This window comes from Anoplopoma fimbria, chromosome 5 (assembly GCF_027596085.1).
Source record: "Anoplopoma fimbria isolate UVic2021 breed Golden Eagle Sablefish chromosome 5, Afim_UVic_2022, whole genome shotgun sequence".
Lineage (NCBI taxonomy): Eukaryota > Metazoa > Chordata > Actinopteri > Perciformes > Anoplopomatidae > Anoplopoma > Anoplopoma fimbria.
Window position 1 is genome coordinate 7,927,490 of NC_072453.1, and position 13,224 is coordinate 7,940,713.

Sequence of the window (13,224 nt, forward strand, 5' to 3'; positions counted from 1 at the left end):
TGATGATAACTTTTACTATATATTTGAGAGAGCCTGAAGGCATCACTTGTCTGGTAAAGTTCCCATGATGCATTGCGCTCCCACTGGAAAGTGTCAAGAGAGCTTCTCACCCTCCCGTGGAAACAAAGCTCACTTAACGCTATTTTTGTGCGTTTTTTGGGGTCAATTCGGGAGCAATGGAGAGCGACTGCACGGACTGACCTTCCTCTAACGTGCATCTGCTGAGGTTACTGCAATTCACGGAGGATTTCGCGGTTGTCTTTGGACCTTTTGCCTGTTTCGGTGAGGAAGCTAACGTTGCTAACACCACAGACATGCTAACTGTCACGTGGTGCTCCCCACAGCTTGTTTTGTTTTTGTGTGGAAAATGTTAATGCAGTGTTTTCTGTTGTTTTTATACTATATCATATCATATCTGATCTTCTATTCAATTCTAGTATTATTAGTATTAGTATTATTATTATTAGTACTATTATTATTATTAGTAGTAGTATTATTAGTAGTATTATTATTATTATGAGTATTATTATTATTGTTGTTGTTATTGTTATTATTATTATTATTAGTAGTACTATTATTAGTAGTAGTATTATTAGTACTATTATTAGTAGTAGTAGTATTATTAGTACTATTATTAGTAGTAGTAGTATTATTAGTACTATTATTATTATTATTATTAGTAGTAGTAGTAGTAGTAGTAGTAGTGGTAGTATTATTATAATTATTAGTATTATTATTAGTAGTATTATTATTATTAGTAGTAGTAGTATTATTATTATTAGTAGTAGTATTATTATGATTAGTAGTAGTAGTAGTATTAGTAGTATTATTATTATTATTTTGAGTATTATTATAATTAGTATTATTATTAGTAGTAGTAGTATTAGTATTATTATTATATTAGTGTTATTATTATTATTATTAGTAGTAGTAGTAGTCTTATTATTATTGTTGTTATTATTATTATTAGTAGTAGTAGTAGTAGTACTAGTCGTAGTAGTATTATTATTATTATTATTAGTAGTAGTATTATTTCAGTGCTTTTACTGCCCCAGCAGAGGCTTATCTTAATCTATTTAGAGCTATCTTAGCTGTGTGTTCATGTCAGTGGCGTGCTGCTTGGATCCTTATTTGCCCTCACAGTGCTTTATTCTTTTGGGGAAGTTGGTCCTGATGCATTTTGTGTCTACTTCCCTGCAGACATTGTTTTTAATCAGAGCCTCACATGACTCATGGGCACTTACTGAAACCATGAAATGGCAGATATGTCACAGAAGAACGCAATCTCGTGATGGAAAATGTAATGATAGCTTGCCGGCAAATGTGCTGGTAGCATGAAGGGAGGAAGGAGACGGCTTCCTTATCATCACATGCCTTGCTTGTCTGCAGGGGTACACAAGCAAGCTCTACTTATTCATCCAAATGTCATAAGTCCTGTGGACAGGGAAGGAAAAGGGTCATTATATTTCTTATTAGATATGTTCAAGTGCTGAAATTATTTGTTTTTTGTGTTTCAGAGTGCCATGTGGGAGTAAACCTTCCCAGGAGGTGCCATGCTAGCCACACAGATGCCAGACGTGCCACCCGAGGCTAAAGATGTCAAACAGGTAAAACAACAATCTTTTATCTTCTGTGTTTAAAGATCCTTGGTACCTTGTGGACTTCTCTCCTCGCCTGGTTGTTTTTATCTGTTGTAGTTACTGTGATACCTCGGGTGATGGTGGCTCCTGGGATGTACTTTTGCTCAGCAGGTTGTGACATTGAAGTAGTTGGTTAAATGTTGTAATTGTACTGTTGTAACTGTTCTTCAACATTGCACCACTTTTAGCCCAGAACAGTGTCGTTACAATAGGCTAAATGCAGACTTTGCTTAGTCAATAGTTAACATGATTTATAGCAGCAGAGCTTTGCAGACAGTTCACGGTGTACTGCTGACTTGCTGAATTGATGTATGCGAGTTAAGAAGCTATGAAAACAGGCAAGGAATTGGTCTATTATACTCTTACTTTTTTGCTCAAGTCCTGCCAAGTCAAGCACAGTAGAAGAAGCAAGTGTTGCTGAAGAATCAGCTTTTATTCTGCCACATATGATATAATGTAGAGTTTCTTTTTATCTGTCCATGTTCTCTGTCTTTCCATGTCAGCTGAGAGTAGGTGTCATGTGACCGTAGATAATCAATTACAACGCAGACCTCACCCTGTGGTTTTCTTTAATGTGCCTTTTATGTTTGTCGGTGAACAGTGAAGTTATTTGCCAACCTGCTTCCCATCTGAACCACACCTTTAGTGGCTCTCACCAAACTAAAGAAGGAAGTCGATGATATTTTCCTCTCCCACACATTGTCACATGCAGATCAAGGAGAAGTTGGCACAGTCGCTCAAGGCCCTGCAGAAGAGATACGTAACGTCGGACACGGTGGTCACCAGTGATGACGGGGACGCCAACCTCCTCTGCTGTGCCCTGGAAGCCATCTTCATCCACGGTATCAAGAACAAGTACATCCGCTCGGAGTCTGGGGGCCGGAGTAGGAAGGGAGGACCCCTCCCTCAGCCTTTCTTCTGGAGCCTCCTCAAGACCGTCACCCACCGGTAAAAAGCACTTTACTCTAAAAGGACATCATTAGAGCTGAAATGATTGGTTAGACTGGATTAACAGAACATTAATCTGCAAATTTTTGGATGGTCGGATAATTGTTCCATTCATTTTCAAGCAAAAATGCTAAACATTCATTGATTCCTTCTTCTCCAATGTGAGGATTTGTTGCTTTTGGTTGTCTTTTTTGATTAACTATGTGATAGTCTTTGAATTGTTTGTTTAAAAAAACAAAACAAGCATTTTAAGCGTAATCTTGGACTTCTTTCACGATTTTCTGACATATTATAGACCAAACAATAAATCAATTAAGAAAGATGAATTGATGTAAAAAAAAAAATAATGGACATTCTGTGAAACCTCACTATAAAGTTTAACAACAACACTCTTTGTGAAATCCCCAGTGATGTGGTCACAGAGCTGGAGAAGATCAGCTTCGTGAGCACGGACGTGGGTCGCTGCCGGGCCTGGCTGCGTCTGGCCCTCAACCACGGCTTGCTGGAGTGCTACCTGGCGTCGCTGTTCCGCGAGGGCTCCAAGCTGCGCGCCCACTACCAGCCCAGTGCCTTGCTCCTGGACACCGAGGAGCGGGAAGTCCTGCTCAGCTACCTCCAGGGTCTGGCCTCACTCACATTCAGCCTCTCCTACAAGTCCGCCGTCCTCAACGAATGGACCACCACGCCCCTGGCTCTCGCTGGACTCTGCCCCTTGTCCCAGGCGGACAAGCTCAACCTGAACCTCAACGGCGGAGACCTTCCCACATCCAAGCCCGTGTTTAAAGAATCGTGGGATACCGCTTCTCAGTCGTCGGGCTCGTCGGATGCACTGGATAATCAGAGAGGCTGCCCAGTGATGCTGACAGGGAAAGGGAATGGTGTGTTACAAAGCGGTAGTACTGCACTAAGCTCCTCTAATTTAAGCCTGGACACCACCGGCTCCTCTCAGCTCTCCTCCAGCTTGAGCTCTGACAGCCTCCTGCAGGGTCAGGACCCCCGCAGCCCGACGGGAGAGCAGTGGTCCTCATGTGACCTGGACACGACCATTAATGTCTCCATCAGCACCAAGAGGACACAGAAGGAGTAAGTGTATCTTCCTAGCTGAATCTTTGAATATGTTGGACCAAAAGAGCAGATAAAAGTTCAAGTTTTGGGCTTATGATATTCTATGTTTTCTATTACTGTCAGCAAATTCCATAAAAAGACCAAACCCAGCGATTAATTCAACCTAAGTATTGACAATTGGCATGTTTTTTTCCTCTGTGTGAGCTTCTTTCATTGCCATGAACACACACACACACACACACACACACACACACACACACACACACACACACACACACACACTGTCATTTATTTAGAGTTAATCCCATATACTGTACTGTCCTGCAGCTGCAAATACTCACTAGAGCACCAAAGGTGGATTAATCCGCTGCCGAAAATAGTCCCCAACAAATGCACTATTTACTTCTTTTAAGTTGGTTAAAAAGTACACAGCTGTTTTAAGGAGAGGACAGCCGTTTAAAAAGAAAAGGAAAATAAACTATATATATTTAGTTTTTAAAGATTCACGTCTTCAGTTGGAGTAGGATAGAGTTCCTGCTTTTCTTTGGATTTGTGGAAAATAAGAAGAATATAGATTTAATGTTTTATTTAGCTTTATTCTTTAAAATTAGAAATAGAAACTTTTTTTTTTGTAAGCTTAAATACATCATGACTTGTTCTTTTCTCTGCAGTTTTCTGACAGAGTTCAGGGAGAGTGGCCACTGCAGTCAGGACTCCATGCGTGAAGACTCCTTTGTCTCCAGCACGGGTCCAGATCAGTACTCGGAGACGGCCGTTTTCAGTGGCTATGACAGCGAGACCATGGGTCCCCCTACACCATCCCAAGACCACGTGGACCCGGTCCCAAACTCTTTACTGTGTGATACAGAGCCATCAGAAACACCTGATGAGAACCACGTCAACTGCTCTCCCTCTGAAGTTTGCATCGATTCCTCTTCTGAGTTACACTTGGACACAGACATTCTCTCTACAGTCAGTGATCCTGTGGAGCCTGTAGAGGATGTACATATCACCCCTGTTGAGGAGACTCCTGAGCCCGTCAAGGTGGAGAAAGAAGCCGAGCCTTCAGTGCATCAAGGCCCACGTCGCTCCACCAGCATCCTGAGCAGGAACCTGTCCTCAGATTCTCAATCAGTAAGTCACTCTCCTGTTATAAAAGTTGTGTTTCCCTGTGTTGTGGTTCCTTAGACCATATTTTTTCCATGTTATTTTTGTCTAAGTGACTAATGGAAACAGCATTTTTTTCTTTAATGGGTCCATTATTGAGGGAAAACGCTTTATACTGCAGCCAATAAATGGGCTGCGGTTTAATAGTTCCGGGAAGCTCTTCATCGTCAATGTACGTCCACTAAAAGAGCTTGTTTTTCTCCCCTGACAGGCTCAGGTTGTTATTCTAAGTGTCTGAGAACATTATGGAAAGAACCCTAAAGAGAGAGAGAACATCTTCTTCACATTTTGCTTGATCCGGTCTGTTTTTTATTGTTCGTCTCGCTCAGAGAAGTCTGGTTTTGTAATCTCGCGTTACACCCACATTGTCGAAATCAGCTAAATATTCAGCCATGACATTTAAAATATTTTAGATAACACAGCTATGCTTTCAGTCTTCCAACACAACACACACTGACAACACCGACACTCCTCCCTCCGACACTCACTTGCGTTTTTCACATTTGTCTACCGGTAACACGTCACATGACACAATAGCAAACAGACTTGTTAAAGCGAAAGGTAAAAACAAATGTTTTATATCTCTGGAAGGTTCTTTTCATAATGTTGTCAGACACTTATAATAACAATCTGAGTCTTTCAGTGGCAAAATAAGCACTTTTGACTTAAATTGAATTATTATGAAATGTTTAGCGGCTGCTGTCTGCAGCGTTCTCCCTTTTAAAACTGGACCCATTTAAAAATTGTTGTCCCTATTAGTCACTTAACATGGAAAAATAGAGTCCAAGTTGAGAAATAGTTTCCCTTTAAGGATTTTCAATAAAGGGGAAATGCAGAATCGCCTTTTCCCCTGAAATGCTGTTTGGCTTCTGTCACTGAGGAAATGACAAATAGGACACCTGACCCTTAACACTGGAGGCCAGTGTATCAGGATGGAAAATCCACAAAAACCTTTTGATATTTCATTCATGGTTAGTCGTGCTTTGTTAGAAAAATGTTGTAATGAATTGACACAGCTCCTGTAGCAGGCTGAAGTACAGACAGTTCGCTTCCTGCACCATTCAATACTCATAAAACACTTATTCTGTAGACTTCACTGCACATGTGATGTCTAAGCAGGGACGGCTCCAGGAAATGTCGGACTCTCTGTGGTTGCCACACATTGGTTTGTCTGGATGGTGACAAATTCGCTTTCATCTTTCCATGACCCTGAACAGAGAAAGACACCATTCATCAAGTTTTTTATAGTTCTCACGCTACTAACCCCAACAGACACATGATAACAGGAACTTCTCTTTTACAAACTGTGGTCTAGTTACTGAAAACAGCTCAGTTGTGTTCACTGCAGTGCGACACATTGATCAGTAAATCTCATCTGGAACTCGTGTTTGTTGGAAAGCATTGAGAGTAGGGCTGCAATAAATAGATATTCTAATTGTTACTTAATCAAGAAAATAATCGATACTGAAGAATAGTTCAAAATGTTTATTTCAGATCCTTAAAAGTCTTGTTTTGTTGGACTTGCAGTCCCAAACTTAAGAAACTTTAAAAAAAGATTATAAAAACAGAGGAAAGCATCAAAACTTCACATCAGAGATTCTGGAACCAGAAGAAAGTTTGGTGCTTTACTTAAAAATGTGATTATAAAACTAGTTTCTGATGTATTTGATGTCGGTACATATTGTGGATTTTCTTTCCTTCCTATATGTTGTGGTAGATAAAGGAACCTGACATGCACCGCTATACATGAAACTGATTCAATTTAACATGTCGGCCTCTCAATCTTGACCTAGTAAAGATTTCCATATCACTTTCAAGACGGCACGAATCTGAACTGAATTCTGTCAGATTAACGTAAAGTATACAGCGACACAAGATGAAAGAGAAATATATTATAAATGCAAAAAAGAAAGACACTTTGTTTTTAAGTTGTTGTGGAAATTCTCCTTACATCAGATGAGTGTTTAAAAGCAATTTATCCCCCCAAGAGGTTAAAAAAAAAAAACCTTGTCATTTCTATTGCAGCATTCTCATTCCTGGATCTCTGAGGATGACATCTATAAGCCTCACCTGGAGGAGATGTCGGACCAAGATGAGGCTCCTCCTCCCGCTCCCTCGGCTGAGCTCAAGGTCTCTCAGTCACCTCCCAGTGTCGTCCATCGCAGGCAAATAGGTATTTCCATGATTAGATTCTCCATGCATGGTGGAACAGAAAACACAGGGTTGGCTGTCTGCCTCTGTCTACATCCTCCAAACAGTCAGAGATTGACCTGTGTCATTTAAAGATAAAAGGATTAGCGAACGTCAGAAAATATGTCTGCAACTATTTTTAAGATCGATACATTTTTGGGTCATTTCTCAAATGAGATGCTACCTTGCATTTTATTTTATTTTTGTCATACGTCTTTGTAAAATGAATATATTTGAGTTTTGGACCTTTTAGTTTTTAGTGAAACAAGACATTTGTCTAAACAATAAATTGGAAAATTAGCCATAAGATTAATCAATAATAAAATAAAAGTCTCAACCATGAGTGCTGTTAAAGTATTTACATAAAAACGTTAAAAAAAATCCGTCAAATCATTGTTTACATTCAGTGCTTTCTTGAGGTTGAATGTATTTCCTTCCTCCTTAAACATGTGGTCTTTTTTTTTTCAGACCACATGCCAAGGTTCCAAAAATTATTATTTTTGGAACACAGATTTGTCTTTAAAAGTTTATTTATTTGGTGTGTTACTGCCCCCTGTAGATCGGTGGAACAGTACAGTTGTCATGAACAGTAAACTAGATAAAGGGACCAAAACTTTTTTGTATCAGGCTGTAAACATATTTACAGGCTGATGCAAAAGTGAAGCTGGGCGTTTCAACACGGGGTCCCTGGGGATCGACTCCTTGACCTTTCAGCACCTGAGATTACCTCTTGGTCGGTAATAAAAGAATCTTGTTTACATAAGGCCGGAAATTCCCGCCGCACAGGAAACTGTGGAATGATAACATTGCAAACCACACCCCAAACAGGTGTCGAATGAAAAAAGAAAAACCTGAGTTTCGCGTCGTCATTACTGGGATGTGGCCAGATGACGCTGGAATGTAATAAACCTGGAAGAGATGACCAAAAATAGTTTGTCAATTCTATATTGAAAACCGTAATTAATAGTGACATGTATAGTTGATTATTTCTTTTAAATGACTTTTCTTGTGACTTCAAGGTCAAACATAGCAGATGTTATGCAGTTGTGAGTGAATAAAATGAGTCTCCAGCTGTCAACAAGTCTCCACAGATCACGTAAAACATTCTTATGCTGACTCTTTTCTTTCACTTTCCTTAACTATGCGTGTCCATCTGTCCGTCAGGGCTGTTCAACCCTTTCCGTGGCTTGCTGAAGCTCGGTCACCTGGAGCGGCGCAGTGCGATGGGACTGTGGCGCGATCACTACTGCGAGCTGTCGCCCTTCGAGTTCCGGCTGTACCTCAACGCGGAGGAGCGCACCTGCTGCGACAACTGCTCGCTGGTGCGATGCGAGGACGCTCGGGTCGCCTCGCCCGAGGGCCGCTTCGAGCTGGCCTTCCCCGGGAAGAAACTTTACCTCCGGGCCGCCAATTGGGACGAAGCCGAGGACTGGGTGGACCGGATAGTAGAGGCCGTCAACAAGTGCCGTCCGGCGTCTCGTACGGACGAGCAGTGGGAGGTGCTGCAACCCACCTGTGAGAACGGCGTTGAAGCGTCCTCGCCGTCCTCCAGCCCCTCAAGCCCCGAGCGAGGTGTGTCCTCCTCGGACACGGGGACAAACGGAAGACAGGAGGCGCCGTCTCCTCCGCAGGAATTCGACTGGACTCGGACTGCGGATTTGGAAACGGATGCCCTCAAAGAAGCTGTTCTGTACTTCTCCACAGATCCAGAGGCTCAGACGTGGGTGCCTCTGGTCTTCTCGCTCTCCTTGGAGGCTTTGAAAGGGTTCCGGGTCCAAGACGGAAGGAAGCTGCTGCGACAAACGCTCCCTATCGAGGAAATCCGGGACGTGGTGCCCGACGTGTCTCTGGGAGGGCCGGCGTTTTTCAAACTCCTCACCGTCAGGGAGACGTTTAGAATCAAAGCGGAGAACCCGGAGGAGGCTCGCTCCTGGAGGGTTTTGATCCGAGGAGCTCTGGACTCGTACCTGGAGAGCGGGGAGGATGAGGGCTCTGGGGAGCCGGCTGCAGTGACGGGAAACCTCCACAGACTGGTGCAGCACAGACTCAAAGAAGATGGAGTTCTCCTCGTGCATCTGTGCACTGTTTCCTCAGAGAAGGGGCTGGACGCCCAGAGCTTCAAGTGTGCAGGTAATATTCAATATATGTCAATCTGGCAACAAATAGCATGAACACACATTAATAACATTATTGGTCAGCTTATTAATATGAAAACTGATCAGGCAAGTCCAGTACTAGTTGATGTTCTGATCCAGTGGCTGCCTATCATGATTCTTAAAACAACTTGAACCAGGACCCTGACATTACTTGTTAAAAGAGGAAATAATAAAAACATAACTGACAGCAGTGAGCGAGCTAGTATGATGTGCTGTGAGTTAAAGAGTAACGTCATCTGATGGAGGCTTTAAAGTCTCTGCTGCCCTCCTCTGTCCGTCTACTATCATGCCAGGACGCATTAACCACAGAGTCTGCCTTCCTGGTGGAAACAGTCGTTTTGTGTGCGCGGTGTGTAATCGTGTGTGAGTGAATTTGTTGTTGTTTCGAGGCTGAGGTTTTGTCTGCTGTGTGTCGCCCACAGGGTGTCCTCAGCCGATTGGCCCGTCCCTGGGCAGAGCCAGGCTGTGCGAGTTCTCGGGCCAGTACTACTGCGACTCCTGTCACCACGGCGACACCACCGTCATCCCCTCACGCATGGTGCACAACTGGGACCTCACGCAGCGAGAGGTTTGTGCAGCACATGCAGATCACTTTTTCACTACGTAGGAAAAACTGTGGGGAGAAATCCTTTAAAGGTCAACTGCTCTGGTTTTACACATCAAAGTCTGTTTACAGGTTGCAAACAGACTGCAAATGTAAAAAAAAGCTGTATTAAGGAATGTCGAGTTGCATTGTGGGTAACGTAGGCACCGGTTTTAACCAGGAGGAAGAAGACTGCCTTGTTCTTTTACATCCGAGAGTCTTTTAAGGCTCGTTTCAGTGCTGACGAGGAACAACAAATCAGAGCTGGAAGATATCTTTTCTTTCTTATGTAAATAACAATTAAATAGAAAAATATTTTACTTTCTTTACCCTCGAAAGGACGTCACAACATCCGGTTCAAAGGTCATTGAAGTTGTTACAGACAAATCAAGCAGTAGAGCTGATGTGAGGGATTTATGGGGCTGGAAATCCATTTATCTTTGTTTAGTTTAGTCAGTTAGTCTTCCTGTTGAATTACCCCGACCTTATCATCAAGCAGCTGGCAGGTTTTGGTTGCTAAGTAACGGCAGGCTTGACACTAGCGCAACCCCTCCCCAAGCTCCTGGGATAAATGGATGAAAGCGGTTTTCTTTCAGGCACACTTAGTGGTGTGTGTGTGTGTCTGTGTGTGTGTGTGTGTGTGTGTGTGTGTGTGTGTGTGTGTGTGTGTGTGTGTGTGTGTGTGTGTGTGTGTGTGTGTGTGTGTGTGTGTGTGTGTGTGTGTGTGTGTGTGTCTGTGTGTGTGTGTGTGTGTGTCTGTGTGTGTGTCTGTCCAGGTGTCTAAGAAGGCCCTGCATCTCCTGGCTCAGGTGGAGCACGAGCCTCTGCTGAACCTGGAGCAGCTGAACCCCGAGCTGGTGACGCATGCCGAGTCCATGTCTCAAGCCCACAACCTGCGTCAGAGGCTACGCCTGCTGGGAGACTACCTGCTCACCTGCCGCAGCGGAGCCTGCAAGAAACTCCAAGCCAGGTGTGTGTGTGTGTGTGTACTTTACATGTTACCATATTTCACCACAGCACTCTATAACGTATGTTTTAAATCTCTCCGTCAGAATGGGGCAGCGAACGTACCTGCTGGAGTCGAGCCATCTGTACAGTGTCATGGATTTACGACAGGTAACCCGCTGTGTTCATCGTGTCACTACACCTGTCATCTGCAACCTGGAAACATCTTAATAGGTGTTTGTTTGTGTTTTTGTTCTAGATAGCAGAGGATCAATATGTGAACTTCCTGCTCACACTGCTGCAGGAGGCCTCCAACCACGTGTTCCACTGTGACCTGTGCACTCAGCGCGGCTTCATCTGTCAGATATGTCACGCTAACGACATCATCTTCCCCTTCCAGCTCGACATCACCACCAGGTGTGTTTACTGGGCCGCCTCACGCCTCAATTACTTATTTTAAAATCATTTGTAGTATTTATTACTATATAAGTCAAAAAATCAACCCAAAAGCCAACAGTTCATGAAAGAGAACACGATGTTTGAGGGAAGACGAGGCTTTGGGCTCTATTTTGCTTCATTTCTCTTTGTTAATTTTCATGCAACTCCCACTCATGTGTAAATAAACAACAAAGAAAACCCTCAGAGAGCATAAATGAATAAACGTGTGTGGAAAAAAATTCCAATTGTCCTTTTGAGATATGAAATACAAGATGTTCTTTCATCTATGAAACATTTAAAATGCTTAAATAAATAAAAATCGTACAAATAAAATGAAAAACAACTCGGATAATTTGTAATTTTGAAAGACACAGACACAGATTTCCACATGTCTATGCTACTCAATATGCATATCAACTTTCCTTAAATAATAATAATCAGATTTTATTTCCTTATGTTGCATTAATTATATAACTAACAATGTTTTAAGAAGAAATAGGTTTTGTTTATTACAGTAGTTTATAGTTATAGGCAGTATTCCCTGTAGGATAAAGAAGTCGGTTGAATGACGGTTAAGGACATTTATTCATTTTCTTTGTCTTCAATAACTCCATAAATAGTTTTTCATTGTTTCATGCCACAATAAAATCCAATCACATTATAGAAAACAAAATGAAGAGGCGTTTAAAGTCAATTTCTATCGCTTGAATATATGAGAACAAAACAAACTAGATGCACAGAACATGGCAACCAGAGAATTTCCACACTTGTATTTGTTTAATAATTCCCTTCACATTCTGTTTGTCTCTGGGTTTGTTGTGTTTGTCTCTGACCAGGTGTAAAGATTGTAAAGCTGTGTTCCACCTTACCTGCAAAGCAGACGGGGTCTCGTGTCCTCGCTGTCAGCGGATGAAGAAATACCTGGAGAGGAACCTGCTGTTCTGAGCTGTGAAGCCTCGACTCACAAAGCCACGTCTTTCAGGAAGCTACAGAAAAATCTAGCTTTTACATGAAGTAACCTCAAGTGCAATTATGAGTATATGTGGGAGAGCGACGGTGCTGCGGGAGCTCGACTCTCTCGCGCTGATTTTAGAGGCACATCGGGCCTCGTGATGCTGACATAATGAGGCCAAATGTTGCTGACCGGTGACTCTAATACCTCTGAACTCCGACTCAGCCACGGCATCCACCGGAGGACTCGACACCGGTGAAGGTTGCTGCCAAGAATCATATCCAACACATTTTTAACATGCCGGTTTTTTTTTACTTTGTATGTCTTTATTGTATCTACATTCAGCATGTTTACCAGAAATGCTCCACAGAACATTCTGCATTTGTCTCAGAAGCACATATTTAAGACATAATGCAGCAGGACGGTTGGGTTCTGAACATGCAAAAATATCGAAAGCAGCACTTGAAATATTCTAATCAACGTGTTTTGATTGTGCCTTCTTTTTAATTTAAGCTTTACACTCTTTTTCCACTTTGGTGTGTGTGTGTGTGTGTTTTAACAAAGAGCCAAAAAGCCTCACAATGGTAGTTTCCTTTTTTTTAATTTACATTAATCATAAGAAGTAATTACATTGCTGCATTAGATACTGATTTTAAGATGAAAATCTAGTCATAGAGAAGACTTTGTGGAATGTTTCTTCTAAGTTTTTCAAGCTCACAAATGTATATTAATATATATATATATATATATATATATGATTAAAAATAAATAAACAAATAATCAGATTTCAAAACACATTTTGCACATTTGCACGTATCAGCTATGACTGTTAATATTTGACTCGCAGAAGTAACACATAAACACATTTTCGCTTTTGCCAAAATCTGAAGAGAACAAAACAAATGATTGATGGTTTAATCATTAAGTCCTTTTCGATATATGCAGAACATATCACACAGAATAATTAAGTTTATTCTGGGTTTGTCTTTTTTTGTCATCTCATTTATTATTCATGATGTATAAATGACCATTATGATTAAATGTCTCTGTGTTACCTGATGAATCTCTTCTGTTTTAAGCACGAAGGCTTTATGGATCATTAGCTTTGGATTGAAGTCATCGGCCTGTTGCAATAGTGAC

At 41.8% G+C, this 13,224-nt stretch overlaps 1 protein-coding gene across 1 annotated transcript; it reads left to right on the forward strand.

Moving 5' to 3' along the window:
• Positions 1-64: 64 nt before the first annotated feature.
• On the forward strand, positions 65-13,143 carry plekhm1 (pleckstrin homology domain containing, family M (with RUN domain) member 1). The gene is made up of 12 exons (XM_054599327.1): positions 65-282; positions 1,518-1,607; positions 2,353-2,588; positions 2,997-3,671; positions 4,325-4,787; positions 6,846-6,993; positions 8,175-9,140; positions 9,589-9,734; positions 10,526-10,719; positions 10,802-10,865; positions 10,954-11,111; positions 11,969-13,143. Exons 2-12 carry the CDS (start codon positions 1,554-1,556, stop codon positions 12,075-12,077), a joined length of 3,213 nt encoding a protein of 1,070 aa, XP_054455302.1. The 5' UTR covers positions 65-282; positions 1,518-1,553; the 3' UTR covers positions 12,078-13,143.
• The last annotated feature ends 81 nt before the right edge of the window (positions 13,144-13,224 follow it).

Excerpts from the sequence above, each read along its gene's own strand:
- plekhm1 (XM_054599327.1), top strand. The coding sequence starts at position 1,554 with ATGCTAGCCACACAGATGCCAGACGTGCCACCCGAGGCTAAAGATGTC. Across the intron at positions 9,735-10,525 it reads GGGACCTCACGCAGCGAGAG|GTGTCTAAGAAGGCCCTGCA; the intron begins GTTTGTGCAGCA and ends GTGTCTGTCCAG. Across the intron at positions 10,720-10,801 it reads TGCAAGAAACTCCAAGCCAG|AATGGGGCAGCGAACGTACC; the intron begins GTGTGTGTGTGT and ends TCTCTCCGTCAG.